At 33.3% G+C, this 17,070-nt stretch overlaps 1 protein-coding gene across 5 annotated transcripts in view; it reads right to left on the reverse strand.

Moving 5' to 3' along the window:
* LOC143895945 (A-type potassium channel modulatory protein KCNIP1) overlaps window positions 1-17,070 on the reverse strand; it is a 166,531-nt gene that overhangs the window by 119,123 nt on the left and 30,338 nt on the right. For 3 of the 5 annotated variants that reach the window (XM_077403460.1, XM_077403459.1, XM_077403458.1), the window contains exons 3-4: window positions 6,832-6,939; window positions 6,683-6,757 (exon numbers count right to left, since the gene is read on the reverse strand). In XM_077403460.1, coding sequence (XP_077259586.1) covers window positions 6,683-6,757; window positions 6,832-6,922 — 166 coding nt within the window. In that variant the 5' untranslated portion in view covers window positions 6,923-6,939. Of the gene's footprint in view, window positions 1-6,682; window positions 6,758-6,831; window positions 6,940-7,739; window positions 8,176-8,201; window positions 8,866-17,070 lie in introns of those variants that run through there. The other 2 variants (XM_077403461.1, XM_077403456.1) reach the window with 2 other exon arrangements.

Consider the following 17,070-nt stretch of genomic DNA (forward strand, 5'->3'; position numbering starts at 1 on the left):
CATATATGCGAAAGAACGTAAACATTTTAAAAACTACATGTATTGTAAACTTGCGCAATGCGACACAATGCAGAATTTTATTATATCTATCATATAACAAAAATACATATTAATTATATGACTTATCTATTAATGATGAAATCTACCTAGAATAATCTAAGCGTATTCTTATTGTAAAAAATAACGACAAAACAAAATATCTTTCTAAAAATACACACATTTTACAAAATATAAAATGTATTTCAGAATTAAAATAGAATAATTAATAGAGATACCTAATAGAATAACGTAGTTATAAATGTATGTTTCTGTCACTTAATTGCTTCTCAAAAACTTCATTGCATTAATATTTCTTATTAAGAAATGGAACGCCGGTTTCATAACTTTTGTCTTCATAATTTAATCATACAATGACAATAACGATAATTCAATACAGTATACATTTAATAGTATAATGTAATGCTCGTCTTCGTCTTCGAAAATTTATGTAAAAAATGTTTATTAATTTATTTATCAATAATTTTAATCAGGTACGTTATATCAGGTTTTTGCTTTCTTCACTCGTTTTCTATTTTCTAAATGTTTTAAGATTAAAAACGCTATGAGAAATTCATACATTTCTCATCATTTATCTCGCTTCATTATAAACGACGTAAATCATCGCACGCGGCCATCCGTTTCATGAGCTTCAGATGGCACGTTGCAATTTGCGGTGGCAGATATGAGAGCACACCCGTGATGAAACCAAAACCGCGATTCTGCGTCTAGCTAAGAAATAACTACGAGATTTCCCATAAAATCGCGCGTGCGACCCATTTTACTCGCTTCATCCGCCAATTTCCGGGAGGATGTGCGTCGCTCGATATGCCGCGTAGCCATTACATGCATGGATTTTATTCTCATCGAGAAATCGATGATACGTAGCCCACTTGTTCGTGCTTAGAATACATCATGTCGACGAGCCCGCCAACGCGTATGTTAGCGCTCAAAGCTCCGCCAAAAATATGGAGTGAAATTCCGCGCCTCGATTAAAGGGGAACTCCCGGAAACGCATTTGGCGCTAAGGTATACGGGCTAAAGTGGCGTTACGGAAATTCGCCCACTTAACTCCGGCACGGATATATCTCGAGTTGCCTAATACCGCGATTTCAGAAAAGAGTAAAAAAAGGACCTTGACAACTCTCAAGTCGATTTCCGATAATTACGAGGGTTGTTCCGAGGCATTTTCTGGCGATTTTGTGAAGTACGGCGAGAGATAGGCGAGCAAACCGTCTTATACAGAAGAAAAAGTAATCATATTGCCGGTGTCGCGGATGAAAAGACAGTTTTCACTATCACAACTGGACAATAACTTGCTCAAATTAACATTCTCCAGTTGTCACAGCGCGCTAATTGCAAAAGTTCTCCCGTGAGATGAAGGTAATAGAAGTACCGATTATAAAGCCAGACGCGGTTGTATAGACGGTCGACGGATGTACAGAATAGACGGAGAGGCAGAGCTTTGTCGTTGTGCACCGTAGAAATATGCTCGTCACAATAAAATGTATCAAGCCAACGAATTCAACATTGTGACCCGGTTAAGAAACGTACCGTTATCTACCTTCCGCGTTGAGAAAAGATTGAAGATACGAATGCATTTAGAAACATGATTTTTTGGGGAAATTATTTTTAGCATGTAAAATACTTTTGTTAAGATTATACCCTATATACATATTATTTAAAGCAGTACCGGTAACAATAATTGTAAATTTATATTACATTTATATATCGCGCGTAAGCTTCATTATCTTCATAGTATCTAACGCAATCTACGGTGAAATGTGCAAAAGTTAAAGCATTTTGGAGATCGACGTTGTAAGCCTCCAGAGACAATCTGCCCCTCAAGTTGTATCGCCACATCGCGATACCGGAAGTTCCCAAGTGGCAAAATCTGTGACCGCTGCATATACGCTCTCAAGTCTGCCCCAATTTACGATAACCGCAATGGCTTTAATGCGATGACTACCGGTTACCAATGAAAATTTGGATTGTGGCAATGGCAAAGCAATTACGAAACCAATTTAGATCACAATATATTAAAGTATTTCTCTGTTTGATCCGGAATTCGTACACAGTTTTGCAATCTAAGATTATTGTGTAATACAATAAGAATTTGGTAACATTGAATGTGCTTCGCTGAAAATTAACTGGATTTTATTGCATTAGATTAGATTATATTAAATAATACCAAAACGCTTTAAAAAGTTACATTTCAGAGTAGGTAAAAATACAAAATATTTTGGGGCTAAATAGTAAGGCTATTAGAATTTTAGATTATTAAAATTTAATTTGCTTGTGACGTTAGAATCAAATAAATGGCATTATCGTTTTACGGTGTATCAAAATGTTGTTCTATTTTCCAAATATTATACCTTTGAATAAGAATTAAAGTAGAATTAAAGTGCGTTTACCGCAACATGATAAATTAATACATTTATAATCAATAAATTATAGAAAGTTAGCAATTAAAAAATCCATGCCAAAATTTATAACTTTATTGTTTTTGCAAAGTATTGTCTATTATACAGGTGTGTTTTTTACGCGAAACAGATAATAAAGTTTTTGCCAATAAATTTTGCTATATACTATTTACACCACCGCAACTTGTCAGTGAAAGTACAGAAAGTAGTCATAAATGTTTGTGACTTCAAAAAAATATTTTTTTTTAATTTCGCGAAAGCTTTCCCCTTTCAATTTCAAACCACTTAGGAAAAGTGAATCACGGATCTATGCTAATATATTTTCACACGTATGTATTATATTCCTTAAACTTTGAGGAAAGCGGATAAATGGCTTATCTCCCTGTACAACTCTCGATTTCCATTTGGCTTCTGTCAACTATAGCACGCTCCTTCAGAATTATTGACGCCAACGAAGCAAAGAAATTGAAATCCATAAAACGATAAAAGGAGGGCTTTGGAACATAATCTTTACTTCCTTCCGTCGAATATCGACTTTAGACTTACGATATGTACTTGATGGATTATAGAAAGTTGAAAAGTATCCTATTTAGCATAATCAAGTTATTGACATTGAAAAAGTTAATCATAATGGTAATTTTGAATAAATTTTATAATATGACAGTTTATTAATAAAACAAAAGTTTATTAAATTTTTATATTTTAAAAGCATTTTTATAGATTATATATATATATATATATATATATATATTATATATGATAATCGTAATTATTATTTGAACATGAAATAATTAAACATTAAACAATTGAAGCGTGTTTTGTGTCACTACTTTATATAATTAAAGAGTCTCAATTTAATTTATTTATAATAAAAGATTTTATTTTTATATCCTTCGGCAATATATATTTTATAATTTTTTTACTATTAAAACTATGTACTTATGTACTTTCAAACACACTTTATCGCATGCTCATTTGTGTCGAGTGCTATACATAACATATCAGGAGAATGCTCATTTACTCAAATATATGTTATGCACGGTGGCTTCAGCCTACAAGAACTCTTCAAATGACAGGTGCTCTTCATAACTTAATTTGCATTTAGTGCATAAATGACTGTGAATTTACATGATTACGATATGTTTACACGTTCCAACAATTGTAGCGTAAAAGCAACTGTGAATGAAATAATCTACCCTGAATATGTAACATGATTGTTGCTTATTTACAGCACTTGATCTAAATAGGATTGATATGAGATATTTTGAACATCCTTAAGCGGAAACGTTAAATATCGCCCTACTCTCGCTATTATTCTTTACTTTAATTAAATTTAGCATTATCCTAATCAAAGCTGACTTCTTCAAATTCTTTTGGAATTTATATATATTGATTATATTATAATTATATTATATATTGATATAATTATCTATATATTAATGACATCATCTTGCGCATTTATCTGTTCTTATAGATTTATGTTAGATTGGAATTGGCAAATATAATTCCTAAATAATAATGCCAACAATGTGAAAAAATGTAAAAATTATGTGCAATACAATTTTATTTTGCATATTCAAATTATTCACATCCAATAATTATCGATATAAAATTATGAAATGTAAAATATCTTTCAGAGACTGTAAACATTCCATAAAGAGTTTGTACCTTGTAATTTCTCAGATGGTGTTTTGTATTATTTATGATTATACACTAGCTAAAATGATAAGAGATAGATGGTGGAAAGCATGACTATAGACAGTTAAAGATCAACACGATTTTTTTTTATTTTCGCTCCAGAGGCGAAGTTAATTGTGGCTCCCACAGCAAGAATTAATGGCGAGACGTGGAAGTCGTTTCGGTTAGATAAAGAGAGCGTCAGGATGGAGATAAATAGTACAACGCCTCTGTTCGCTGGTGATTCAGACGTCTTAGGACAAGGAAAAAATATCAAGAGAAAAAAAAATTTAGCTTTACTTTGAAGTCTTTAAAGCTGCGCCACACACACACACACAGCAGGTTATAACGTTTAAATAATTAAAAAAATACTTTCAAAATTCTCAGTTTTTCTGGATAATTATAAATTATATACAGCAAAAAATACATAATAAAATTTTCTGATGAAAAACGTAAAACTAACAAATGTTAACCACAAAATTTAATAATAAATCCTTTTACTAATAGAGTTTATATATATATATATATATATATATAATATATATATATATACATATATATATATATATATATTATATACACAGGTATATATACATATATATACCTATATAAGTAAATTGTTAAACTGTATTTACATTATATAAATAAAAATACATTAGATATTTTCAAGATTGATGAGACAAACGTGAGAATAATAAAACAAACGTTGCATTGCGATAATTATTATTTGTCAGGATTGTGTCAAACGTACATTATTAGTCGTAGTAGAATACTCGTGTTTATATATTTTGCAGCGTTATTATTAATGTGTAAGATATAGTCTGGACCTTTTTCTCTCTCCTTACACCTGTTTTTCTCGCGTATAATATTATAAGAAAAATATCTACAAAAATTTGCATTTTCTTGTTATATCGTACATTAGAAATTTGACAGTTTCATCTTCATTTATTATATCTGTACTTTACATTTCTTGCTGTAAAATTCACCAAGTACTAAATTTAGCATTTTAAGAATTTATACAATTCCACTTGATACTGTTACAATATGTAAAGTGTAGACCAAAGAGAATTTGTAGCCTATTGCACATTTTGTTTTAAAAGATCATGAGTTTGTATATCATATATAGTTTTGTATCATATAGATTTTGGATACTATATAATTTTTAATATTAATTATGAAGAAAACGTGCTAATCTCGGACACTGTTTATGAATATTACAATAACAGTTTATGCATCTATTTGCATTGGATTTTCCTAAACAAATTTAACAGTTTACTCTAAGTAGTTTGAGTATAACTGCAAACTTCAACCAAGAGAAATTCTTGACTCTGATGTCAAAGTTCTATCTATAGAGCACATGTGAATATTTCATATGCATATGTTATATAGAAAGATAAATCAATATACTAAAAAATTTTGTAAAAGTTACGCTTTATTAATAATATAATATCTGTATAAATGTCGCATTAGTAGCGTTTTGCGCCTATAAACTATTAATTAAAAAAAAAACTGCATTTAAACGATTAATATAAATTCACATAATATTGATATTACATATTTACCAACTTTGTTTTAAAATATTGCAGAAACGAGTTTACATAATTGATAAGAATTATGTATACTTAAAATGTATTTGGTGGAAAATCTTGTTAAATTTTCATAGACTTGTCTCGAAAGACCACTGTTGACACTCTCTTTTGTACTTACATTTCCATTATTTTTAATTAGACTAAATATACTACTAGTACTAACTAATGTGCACAAATTTTCATTTATTAAATGTTATATCGTTTAAAAATATTTTTATTAAGCGTAATCTTGTTCGAGAAAGAGAGAGAGAGAGAGAGAGAGAGAGAGAGAAAAAATTACAATTATGTAAATCAAAAGTATAATAAAATTCAAACATCACCAAAAAATATAGTTTGATGTTATTATGTTTCTATTATAGTCCAAATAATAATTCGTTTTTTTAACTTTATAAATATAACAATTTATATTTTCTATTTATATGCTTAAAGAATAGATTTTAGAAACTATACTCTCTTTCTTTTAGATATATTTCATATAAATTATAATAATATAAAAGAGTTTATAATAAAGCTCTTACTATATAGTACATATTATTCGAAAATATTTAGTCATTTTCGCATTAAAAATATAATGTTTATCACATTTATTGCAATCTTGACTATACCATTTGTTGATAAAGATTGGATAGTCCGAGAAAGTGATTTGTGCTGACATCTAGCAATATGTTTAACGCTATTTAGAATTTGTAAACATTTTAAAAATATTCTTTAAAATATTTATAATTTAATTAATAACTGTATATGGAATTATATTAATAATAAATGGAAGAATTAAAAACTGATTTAAATAAAATTATCTTGTATTACATGTTCTACATGCCAACAGTTGATAAAATGTTAGCAAATGGCATATGGCACTATACTGTTTTAAATATACAATAAAAGCATTTCATTTTGCACATTTAAAAAATATTAATAAAAGTTAACGACTTCACAAATAAGTAAAAATATACGTACGGTATAAGTGACTATTATCATTATCTAATTCTCTGCGATTGCTTCCACCACTCATTATATTTATTCCACTCCAAACTGCAATAATAGAATATTTAAAATATGACAAAAAAATATTCATCATATTTCTATTATACATTATATTTCTTTACCATTTCCGAAAAGCTTCATTATACGAGGCTTTTCTTCGCTTCTACAGCTTTGATGATTACATTTTTGTACCGAGTTAACATCCTCTTCCATGATATACGAAGAAGTATCTTTAAAAAACAAACAATATATTTGATATGTTAATAAAATCGTTTAAATAAATTAATTATAAATAAATATTAATACAACACGTGAATTAGTATTTACTACAAATAAACATAAATTTCTAATTTTAAAAATTGAGAAAGATTAGAAGATATTTAATACAATAAGAACTTACTTAGTATATGTAATAATAAATAATTTATCATAAATTACATGTTAGTGTAAAAATAAAGAAAGTAATCAAATTTTTTTATTGATATTTATTCATTCATATTTCATTGATATTATCTTGTTCGCCTATACTTCATCTCTTTATGTGCACTCCATGTATCACAATCGAGAGAATATATATTTAGCACAAGGTTTTATACATTGCACTAGCATCACAGATGCCGCAATTTTAAACGCTTATTTTGTGAATACATGTAATATTAGAAATGCTGTAATAAACTATCATATAAGTTTTATCAAATATTTTTATCCATTTTTTCGATAAGTTTTGATAATGAATCGATTTGTCATCTATTTTTGATTGTATTAATAACATATGTATTCTTAATTATGATTCAATTATTGAAAAAACTCGCAGTAATAAATTATCAAGTATATTACGAATTTTTAGAGATTTCCAATATCGCGATATAGTTTAATATTACGGGAAACTGTTATATTTGTTAAATTCCAAACTGATATGTAAATACGCCGTACGCCAGTGTACATTGCATATTGTTTAGTGCTCACAAATCAAGATACAGCGTAGAGTGATCAAATCTCTATTTTTAATAGAAACGTCACATTTACATACCGAATATGGTGAGATTGTAAAATCAGTGGATCAAACAGCAGCTTAGTACCGTCGTACGCGCGAATCGTTCTCACCTATCGCAAAATACACTCGCACATCAAAGTCAAACTACAGTAACTTTTCGCGATACTAGGTGGTTGTAGGATAACTAAACGCTATTCAGCGAACAGTTCGAAACGACTAGCCAAGTAGTCGAGAAGAGCGATCTTTGGCCAAAGGCCAGATACTCCTACGCGAATATACATTTTTTTCTGTTCAGAAGAGATCAGAGTACTATTCTTTCCTACGTTTCTCTTGATTTAATGATGAAATCAAATTATATGTAAATAGTAGTTATACATTTGTATTTTATTACAATAAAAGACTCACACAGCAAGTAATATCTGATATCAGAGATACATCAGGTACGAAATTATTTTCTATACATAGCCATTCATCGCGCGTTGCCAAGTAAATTCTTACCTTGACAAATCTTACTACTGTTTCCATTCTTCAGAAATAAAGCGTAGTTATAAAACTGCCATTCAATGCCATTATACGACGCACATACAACTATAAATTAAGTTCTTGATTTTTAAATGTTTGCGACAAAAATAATCCTGTGGCATATGTATGTTAAGCGCGTAATCGCGAGAGCAATGACACAAATATTTGATAAAAAAATTTATATCCACATAAATATAATGCAGAGTTATGTGCTTCAAATCATTAGTTAGAGTTTGTTGTCTCAAAGACTCAATTAGCTGTATCACTGATAAACTTTTTTCAGTAGGCATTCACGCTCGTAAGTACTATCAGCGCTATCATTTAAGTAGGTAACAAAGACGTGAGAACATGGGGTGCGTCGCGGACGTTCAACGTCGCTCAAAAGGCAACCTTGTTGCTAGGCGACGTTTAACTGTATAGCCGTTCTGTTGCCCTGCCGTTTTGCACGAGGCGGCAGTTTCCAGATAGTAACTGTCGTCGGTGCAATCATCGGTCAGCCTACAAGGAAGGCGTTTAATATCCTTTAGCGACCGCGCCGGCCGACGGCGGTGAGCACCGGGCGACCACGCAAGAAAGTTCACTGTGTGTGCACAGTTAGCCCAGTCGACCGGCCTACCGACGCGACGGTCGTACCGGCTCGTACTGAGAAATTTATATGGCGGCTCAACTGCGACAATTGCTCCGCCACCCCGCGTACGTTCGGATGCTGCACTAATTGGACCACCAACCAGTGCCAATGGACTCGGCGATCGCGCCCTTTAAACGCATAGTGTCGATTATGTTCTTTATCGTGTCTTTTGTCGATTACGTTCAAAACACACGTTGTTATTAATGGTTATATTTTTCAAGAAAAACTATATGCATATAAACTAGGTCAAATAGAGTATTCACATATACTTTTTTCTTAAGCAAACATTACTACAGAAATATTCTTTTTCAAGCAGAAAAAAAGAAAGAAAAAATAACATTGCAAATTCTATATTCAAAAGCAAGATTGGCGAACGTTCTTTATAAATATATCTTTGTTACAAGATTGGTTTTTAATAGAACAATTACATAGGCTAATTACAAAGAACATAAAAGAAAGAGGTATACGAGCAAAAGATAAAGCGTCAGCAAAGCTGTCCGCTATTATGCGTACCTGTAATAAAAACTGATAATCGGAACATGAAATAAACAGAACGTAAAACAGAAAAATAAACAGAACATAAAATAGATAAAGCATGGAAAAGAATGTGAGCAGAATTATAAAAAAGAATATATGCACAGATTGAGACTACAAAAAATAACATCTGATAAATTAAATAGCGTTGGAACAAAAGGAAAATAACAAAAAGAATTTAATGTTAGAAAGTAACAAGATAAAATATGTAGCTACGATTTGGAAAAAAGTAGAATTTGGAGGAATAATGTAATAAAGTAAAATTTTTTTCTTAAAAAAAATAATAATTTTTGCATCTCAATAACGGCTAGACCGATCAAGTTCTAAGGCTTAATCAATAGCTTAGGTTTGAATTATATAATAAAAGTGTTTTTATTTTTCGTCTACGTGTCCTACAAGCGGAAATATTGCGATGTAAAATCCGAAATATTAAATATTTTGCATTAAAATACGTCATTATTATCATCACCATCGTCTCGGTCGTCTCGGAGAAAATGTCCTTCTCACTTTTTCGAAACTATGCAGCGCTAGCAAGCAAGGTTTCTCGTTGTATTGAAAAATATATTGCTGGAAATATTTTCAATTTATTTTACCTAATTTTTCATTCGAAACGGCTTTTTCGTTGAAGGACACAACCTGAATTGTGAAACATCTTTTCGTTCTTTTCACAGATTTTCTACGGATATCAAAACGACTACTTTCTTTTTTAAATTGTGTTAGGTATTACAGAGCATTTAGAAAGTTGTATTTTTCAGATATACCTCTAGGCCAATTAACTGAAGATCATAAATGCCTGCAAGTAAAGAACTTTTTCCTTTTTAAAGATATATGACAAGAAATTTCAAACTCGTTACAAGAAATGTGATGCTATTTGGCAAACAATAAGAATCACTAGGTATCCAAAATTAAAATAATGAACAAAGGTCAAGCTCTCATATTTGCGAAACAATTAGAAAACTCGTGAGACAATAAACGAGAACAAGTAGTGATAAATTAAATAAAATGTAATTTATTATCATTTAACTGTCGGAACGTTTAAAACGACACGAAGCCGGCAAGTAAAATAAATAAATGTTGAGACGTGTGTGTGAGTAGAAAAATATAAATAAGTAAAAATGAAATTAAATTAGTCATAACATGATAAAATAAAATCATCGTTTCACCATCGTATTCACCGACCTAAAATACGTAAGAGTACATGTAGTTATGCAATAAAAAACTAAGCGCTATTTTCGTGATTTTTGTTTTGCATTGCAGTGATCATAAACAGGAGGACAGGAGATTATCTAAAAACGCATAGAACAAATAGAATTGTATTTGAGAAAGATTTTAGTTTGGTCATTATATTTGAGACAACATTGGCACAAAATTTTATTTCTAATATTTCGAAATTTACTCTAGCGGAAAAGTAAGGTTTTGGAGTTGGTTCCGCATTGCAGAACTGCGTCCATATATAATTTGTGTTACACTTTTTAGGCCAAAAATTCAGCCTATTTTACCCATTGTCCTTTTATTATTACTTGTCATACTAATGAAAAAGATAATATAGATACTTAAATTTAGTAATGTAAATTTTTTTACTAATTCCTAAATTATTTTCACGCAGAGATAGGTAGAAAATGCCAATAGAAGGTGAGTTTTCATCAATATATTTGTTGTCAATAGACTGCGACACGCCGTGAAACGTCATATATGTTTCACGGTCTTGTGTTTGAATCGTAATTTCGCACCATTCAAACACGATTGTTTTTTTTGTCGGTGTATCGCATGCTGTGCGGTCTGCAAAAATTGCCTCAATTTCTACCAACGCGTGTAAAGTGTATACACGCGTTTAATAACGAAGATTTCGGTTTCCCGACCTCGATTATCAAGCCAACTATAGAAATCAAATTGCGAAAATTATCGGTCGATGCAATTATCGAATGATGCAATTTGTATTTTTGATGCATTATTTATATGTATTATTCTGTATTCTACGATTTACAATATTATACATATCGTTTAACAAGAACACATTAACAAAATAACACAATGCACTTTTGAATTATATTCTAAATCTAATAATTTTTAAATCTATCTGCTGCACTTGAACATAATTAGTCGAGGTAGCACTAAAACGAAAGAAATACAAAAAATATAGAGACGCGAGTTCCGGAAGAAGAAAACTTGACGTGCGCAACCACACTTCAAGCGCAGTCGAAGAAAAGAAGAGCATCCGAAGGGGAGAAAAATCAAACACGCGCAGTAAATTAATGCCGGCTCTTTAGCTAAATTAATTACGCCAATGGTAATTACACTTAAAGCGCGCCAGTGCATCCCGTGTTAAACGGTGCCACCGCTTCTTACGTACGTAAGTCTTTTCCTTCGCTACCCTCTCTCTCCATTCATTCTCTTCTTCTTCTTCCCCTTCAACATAGTTCGTATCTCACTCTTACGCGACGACAGCAAACGGTGCGCCATGCGGTTCGACGATAGTCGCAGCCTCCATTGACTATTTGTAAGAGCGTGAAACACGTGTTCGCACACAGACGAATTTAATTAGACGCTCATTTTTGCAGACGCAGAAGTGACCGACACGCATACCACACCCGTATTTGTCTCGTTAAGAGCTATCGCATTAGAGCTATTGAATACCTAGCATTTAATTTAATAACGGATATGTTACAATTGCAGCAAAGTTTACAATTTAATACAAAAATATAGAGCTGATATCTCCTCTTAGAATCTTTAACCTATTAATAACAAATCTTGAAATAATTAACGTCCTTTAAACGTATATCTTTTATTATAAGATCCAGTGTTATTATAAGATTAAAGATCCATATGAACAATGTAAAAATATGTATACAGAAAATAGATTGTGCTATCCATGATATAAAATTAACAGAAATCTATAGTATAAAATTATTAAATGTTTGTTTTTTTCTGTATTAATTTATTAAACATTAATAAAACATAATAGCTCTCGTTTCCTTTATCCATCCTTCAACCGATCCATTGCTCAATCTCAATAATTATAGCAATAGTAGTAATGATTGCGCTTCAATTCGTGATCTGGTTATAATCACGCCACTTAAAAAAACAAATCACTAACATATTGCTTATCCCGCCGGATTAATAACAATTTGGGAGAGCTATATTACGAGAGTCACATCGTGACAATGTTTAGCTAGATGAAGAAGTAAGAATCCGTGTGTGGAATCAATAACTCTCGAGACATACCCTCGAGGTATCATAATACAAAAAGAAAAAATGGCCCCCGATAAGAGTCACCAAAGGGAAACGAACGTGGGGTGAACTGCGTATAGCATGGAAGCGACGAAGAGAGAAACGAGAAGGAAAACGGTGCGGCGCAATGTAGTAGGGGGAAGTGAGGAGGAGGGCCCGTTTGTCGGACATACCTTGGGGCCACCCTGGTGTCTAATTGCGTGTAATGCACTCCTGACTTGCCTGGCCTCGAGTTACCGCCAGAGAAGAGCCGCACGAAAAACTCGGGTCGCGCGGCAGCAAAACCCCGATGATCGCGGGGACGCGGTGCTATGTCCGGAACGCTTGGACCCACACGACGGGGACGACGAGAGGACGGCGAGGACGGTGACGCCCTCCAGGACGTCGATCCCCTCGTGCCATCGCGGCCGCCGGGGACGGGGTCGCGTCCTTTCCGCTCTCGGTCCGCGTTGCAGATCCCTGGAATGTCACCGGCACCTCCTGACCGCTAAAATGAAGACGTGTTCTTCACCATGCTTAACCGCCTATCGCACGGACAAAATCCTTTCTACCGCGGGCTCTACGGGCTCTCCCAAAAAAACGAGAATGCCGCAAAAAAATACTTGAAGCCATATCGACGATGAAGGAAGTATCTTTAACAAATCGACAAATTGTTATAAGAACTCAAATAATTGCGTATCATATTTTTATTTCGATAAAGACTGATTGTGAGTTTAAGTATCATTTCACGTCAAATATAACAATCTAATTCTAATTGTAAGTTTTAATGCGATTACCTCCTTGAAAGTCTTCATTAAGCAAACTGATATGATAGTATTTTGAGGACTTGAATAAGAGCTAATAAATATAGACATTGTTAAAATTTGTAAATGTAATTTCTTCTAAAGAGATTATTGCTGCAAATATATCACACCAAGTAAATGAACGAAATATTAGGTCGTGTATAACTGTTCTCTCAAATGTATTCGATACTGTTCTTTTTCCCCCTAAATATTTCTATAAAGTGGGCGTGCTTTTTACGAGGATTCGAAGATAAGTTGAAGAGAAATCATCCGAATCCCCACAGAGCGGCATCCTTTAATTGCGGAATGATCATCTCGAGAGACCTTCCAAAGAACCGGAGAAGGAGAGACGTCCGGTGGAGTGAGAACTACGACCGCGATTATTTAGCGTAGCTAAGATCTGTCGGTACAGGTTTTTTGTCGCGAGAGCTTATTATGAATAATGATTTATGTTTTGTCTGTGCTAGTATCGGGGTGTTTCTTTAGAGAGCGAATAAACGCGAAGGCGAGATAAAGACGGGCTTACGGCTACGGTGCGCGGCCGAAAGAGATGTATAGAGGGGTTAATAACGGTCGCGTGTTGTAATACCTACCATTATCCACAAACCGACCGCCTAACAAGCTACCTGCTAATAATACACGACGGCACGGCACACACGATCACGTGCGTGATCTTTTTACTTGGAGCCTATCGAGTTTTTGTCATTGCGATTGCTAACTGCGGGACAATGTCATATGTCGATCAATCTGAATAAACTGCCGCGCCGGCGTTAAATTGCTGGGAAAACGCAAATTAGAAACGTGAAAGTTTCTAATTTTGGAATCCATAAAACTGGTATAAATTATCGATACTCGCGACTGTACAATTTATACGATCGCTACAGCTTGTACTACACATTGTTAAAACAGATATGTAGATTTTTTGTTATTTGTCGGATAAAAATTTATCAAATCTTACGTATATGTATATTGACCTTCAAGTGAAATTTAACGTATCAATTATCGCTGTAAAAGTTTCTCGTCTGCTGTCTCGTATACTCTGCAATTATAACGTGTATGCTACTTTGTAATGAAATGTAAACCGCGGTATAATCTGGTTCACCTGAACGATTCCTCGTATTAATAGTATAAAGTTTGCACAAAAGGCCACTCGGCAAAAGTCAATCAGTAGTCGGGCAATTATATCCGGTCGAGTGGATCGTGCTCGATCGCCTTCGCTCCATCTGTCATCGGTCGGTGATCCAGAAGTAAAGAAACAGCCGAATAGAGAGGAAAGAGGTGAGGAAGGAGCAGCTTTTACGAGCCACGAGATGACAGGGCGCAACGGCAAGCGCCAACTTCCGGTTAGCATTTTTTTCATCGCCCAGTTACTGTTCTCTGTCTCCGAATAATTCCTTTGTGCGCGTCTCGCAATATGTCTGTGCCGCAAATAGACTGTCACGGAACATGGTGGAATGTATATAATACATATAAATGTTCATAATATACGGTAATAGACGCGTTGGCGCCGGAAAATGAAAACCAAGTTGATCATACGCCAGCATTAAAACGTATAAAAAAAAATTCGATAAAAGGTAAAAGGAAGATTACATGATTTGATATATAGATAATCTTGTTACATATATAAAAAAATTTCAAATTTTTATATTAACTTAAAAGATATAGCGCGTGAGTTGCTTTATTAAGTTACTTTATTAAGAGACTAAATAAAACTTTTTAATAAAACTTTTGATAATATGGACGCACATTCGATCATCAATATAGATTAGAGATTATTTTATAATTATTATTTTGTATCCAACTAAATAGAAATATTGTGTTATTATTTGTGAATAAAAATAATTTAAAAAAATATGTAAAATAAATTAAATAATGATGCCCTTACACTACGCGAGTATCGATCAACGAGTTTCGGTGTGACAGCGATGAATTGCAGGGGCAAGCAAAACTGGTTTTGGAAACAAGCTCTTCAATTATTTGTAACTTCACATAGTGCCAATAGAAAAGAAGTGATATGTTTAGAATATCGGCTGATCGTTTTAATGTTAGAATGGTTTGACTTCCATCTATGCGTGTATACGGCGTGTTTGTTCGTCATTCAGTCGTAATTATGGATCGGGGCCGGACCGAGAAAAACGCCCAGCGCATCGCTTGCCAATTACTGAAAGGAAGGGCAAGGGAGATTCCAATTTGTTGCAAACATTTCTCAACGAAGAGCGGAAGCGGCACGGAAGGGTGTGGCGGTATTCGCCGATCGCGAATCGCGTGGCTATTCCGACTTTGCACGGAATCCTTTAAGAGCGTGAAAGAGCGTACGTATATATGGCTCGTTACCCTTTATGTCGTGACGCCAATTCTACGGAAACTTGCAATTTTACTGGGATCCATAAAAAAAAATACTTTACCTCAAACAAAGAAACTTTTTTCACAATTTAATATAACGTATCTTAAGATTGATAACACTAACTAAACTTGTTTTATAGCTGCTATATGGTCACGTTGAGAGAAGCACGGAAAGTTATTAATATAAATTTGTTCATTGAATTTTTGTTATTTGCGTTAATTAAACTGCAAATGACTCATAAATGACAGTAAACGACACGGGCGAGGCGGTGTGGGCGAGAAGTATGGCCGAGCGTGATCAAAAATGCAGCGCGAGTTCCATGCCGACGGTTTCTTTGTCGGCGAACTCGTGCGAGCAAATGCAAAAGGTATGAGTGTATATAGTTGAAACAGCACGAGTTGGCATGGAAAGGTGTACGGCAGAGAGCGGTCTGCTGACGCAGTCCAGGGCTTCCTCTTTGGCCAGACTTTCTGTCGGAAACGATCGTCGGGATTCACACAAGGTAAGTGCTCATTCCAGTGACGTGATTTAATGTCGCGTGTCCACGCCTGAGAATCTAATGTAAAGATATTCGATATAATCGAAAATCAAATTAAGGAATATATGTAATGAACACAATTCTGCAAGATTTTTAAGAATATGATAAGATGATTATAAAAAGTATGATATAATTTTATCTTATAAATAATCTATAACTTTTTTATTAATTACGTCGCATATACATATATATGCATTCAGTATATATTTTGTTTGATTTTTATCCGGTGTAGCCTTTTTGATGAAATTAAAATATTTATATATTATTTCTTAAATTACACTAAAGTATCTCATCTTTACAATATTATTTTTTAGAGTAATTCGTACTAATAATTTAAAAAGTGATATGAATATTTTAATTTCATCAAAAAATCTACACCGGATAAAAATCAAACAAAGTGAGACAGTGAATCATTGTAAAACGCTGAATGAATAGAATGGAATGTCATTGAGCACAGTCTTGAATCATGAATACAATATATGTCTGTGGCATCAGACGGCGGAGTCTTACGTGTTGCATAAATATCCTTCTACTACCTCGCAATGGCGATACAGTTTCAGGAACTGAATGGGAGATCCGCTAAAGAAAGAACAATGATTCAGTTGATTAGGTCAATGAATGGCGGTGCCTTAAACGCTTAATATCGTGTTTCATAAGATATTTGATGTTTCATTAATTCAACGTGTCACCGTAGGTGGTCGAGGAAGGTGTGGCGTATCGGGCGATGCCGAAAATCACAACATCTTTGACAGCGCATCAACATCCGGAGGAAGACACCTCGCTTGCGCATA

Source organism: Temnothorax americanus, unplaced genomic scaffold (assembly GCF_048541705.1).
Source record: "Temnothorax americanus isolate GAGA-0224 unplaced genomic scaffold, ASM4854170v1 Scaffold17, whole genome shotgun sequence".
Classification (NCBI taxonomy): Eukaryota; Metazoa; Arthropoda; class Insecta; order Hymenoptera; family Formicidae; genus Temnothorax; species Temnothorax americanus.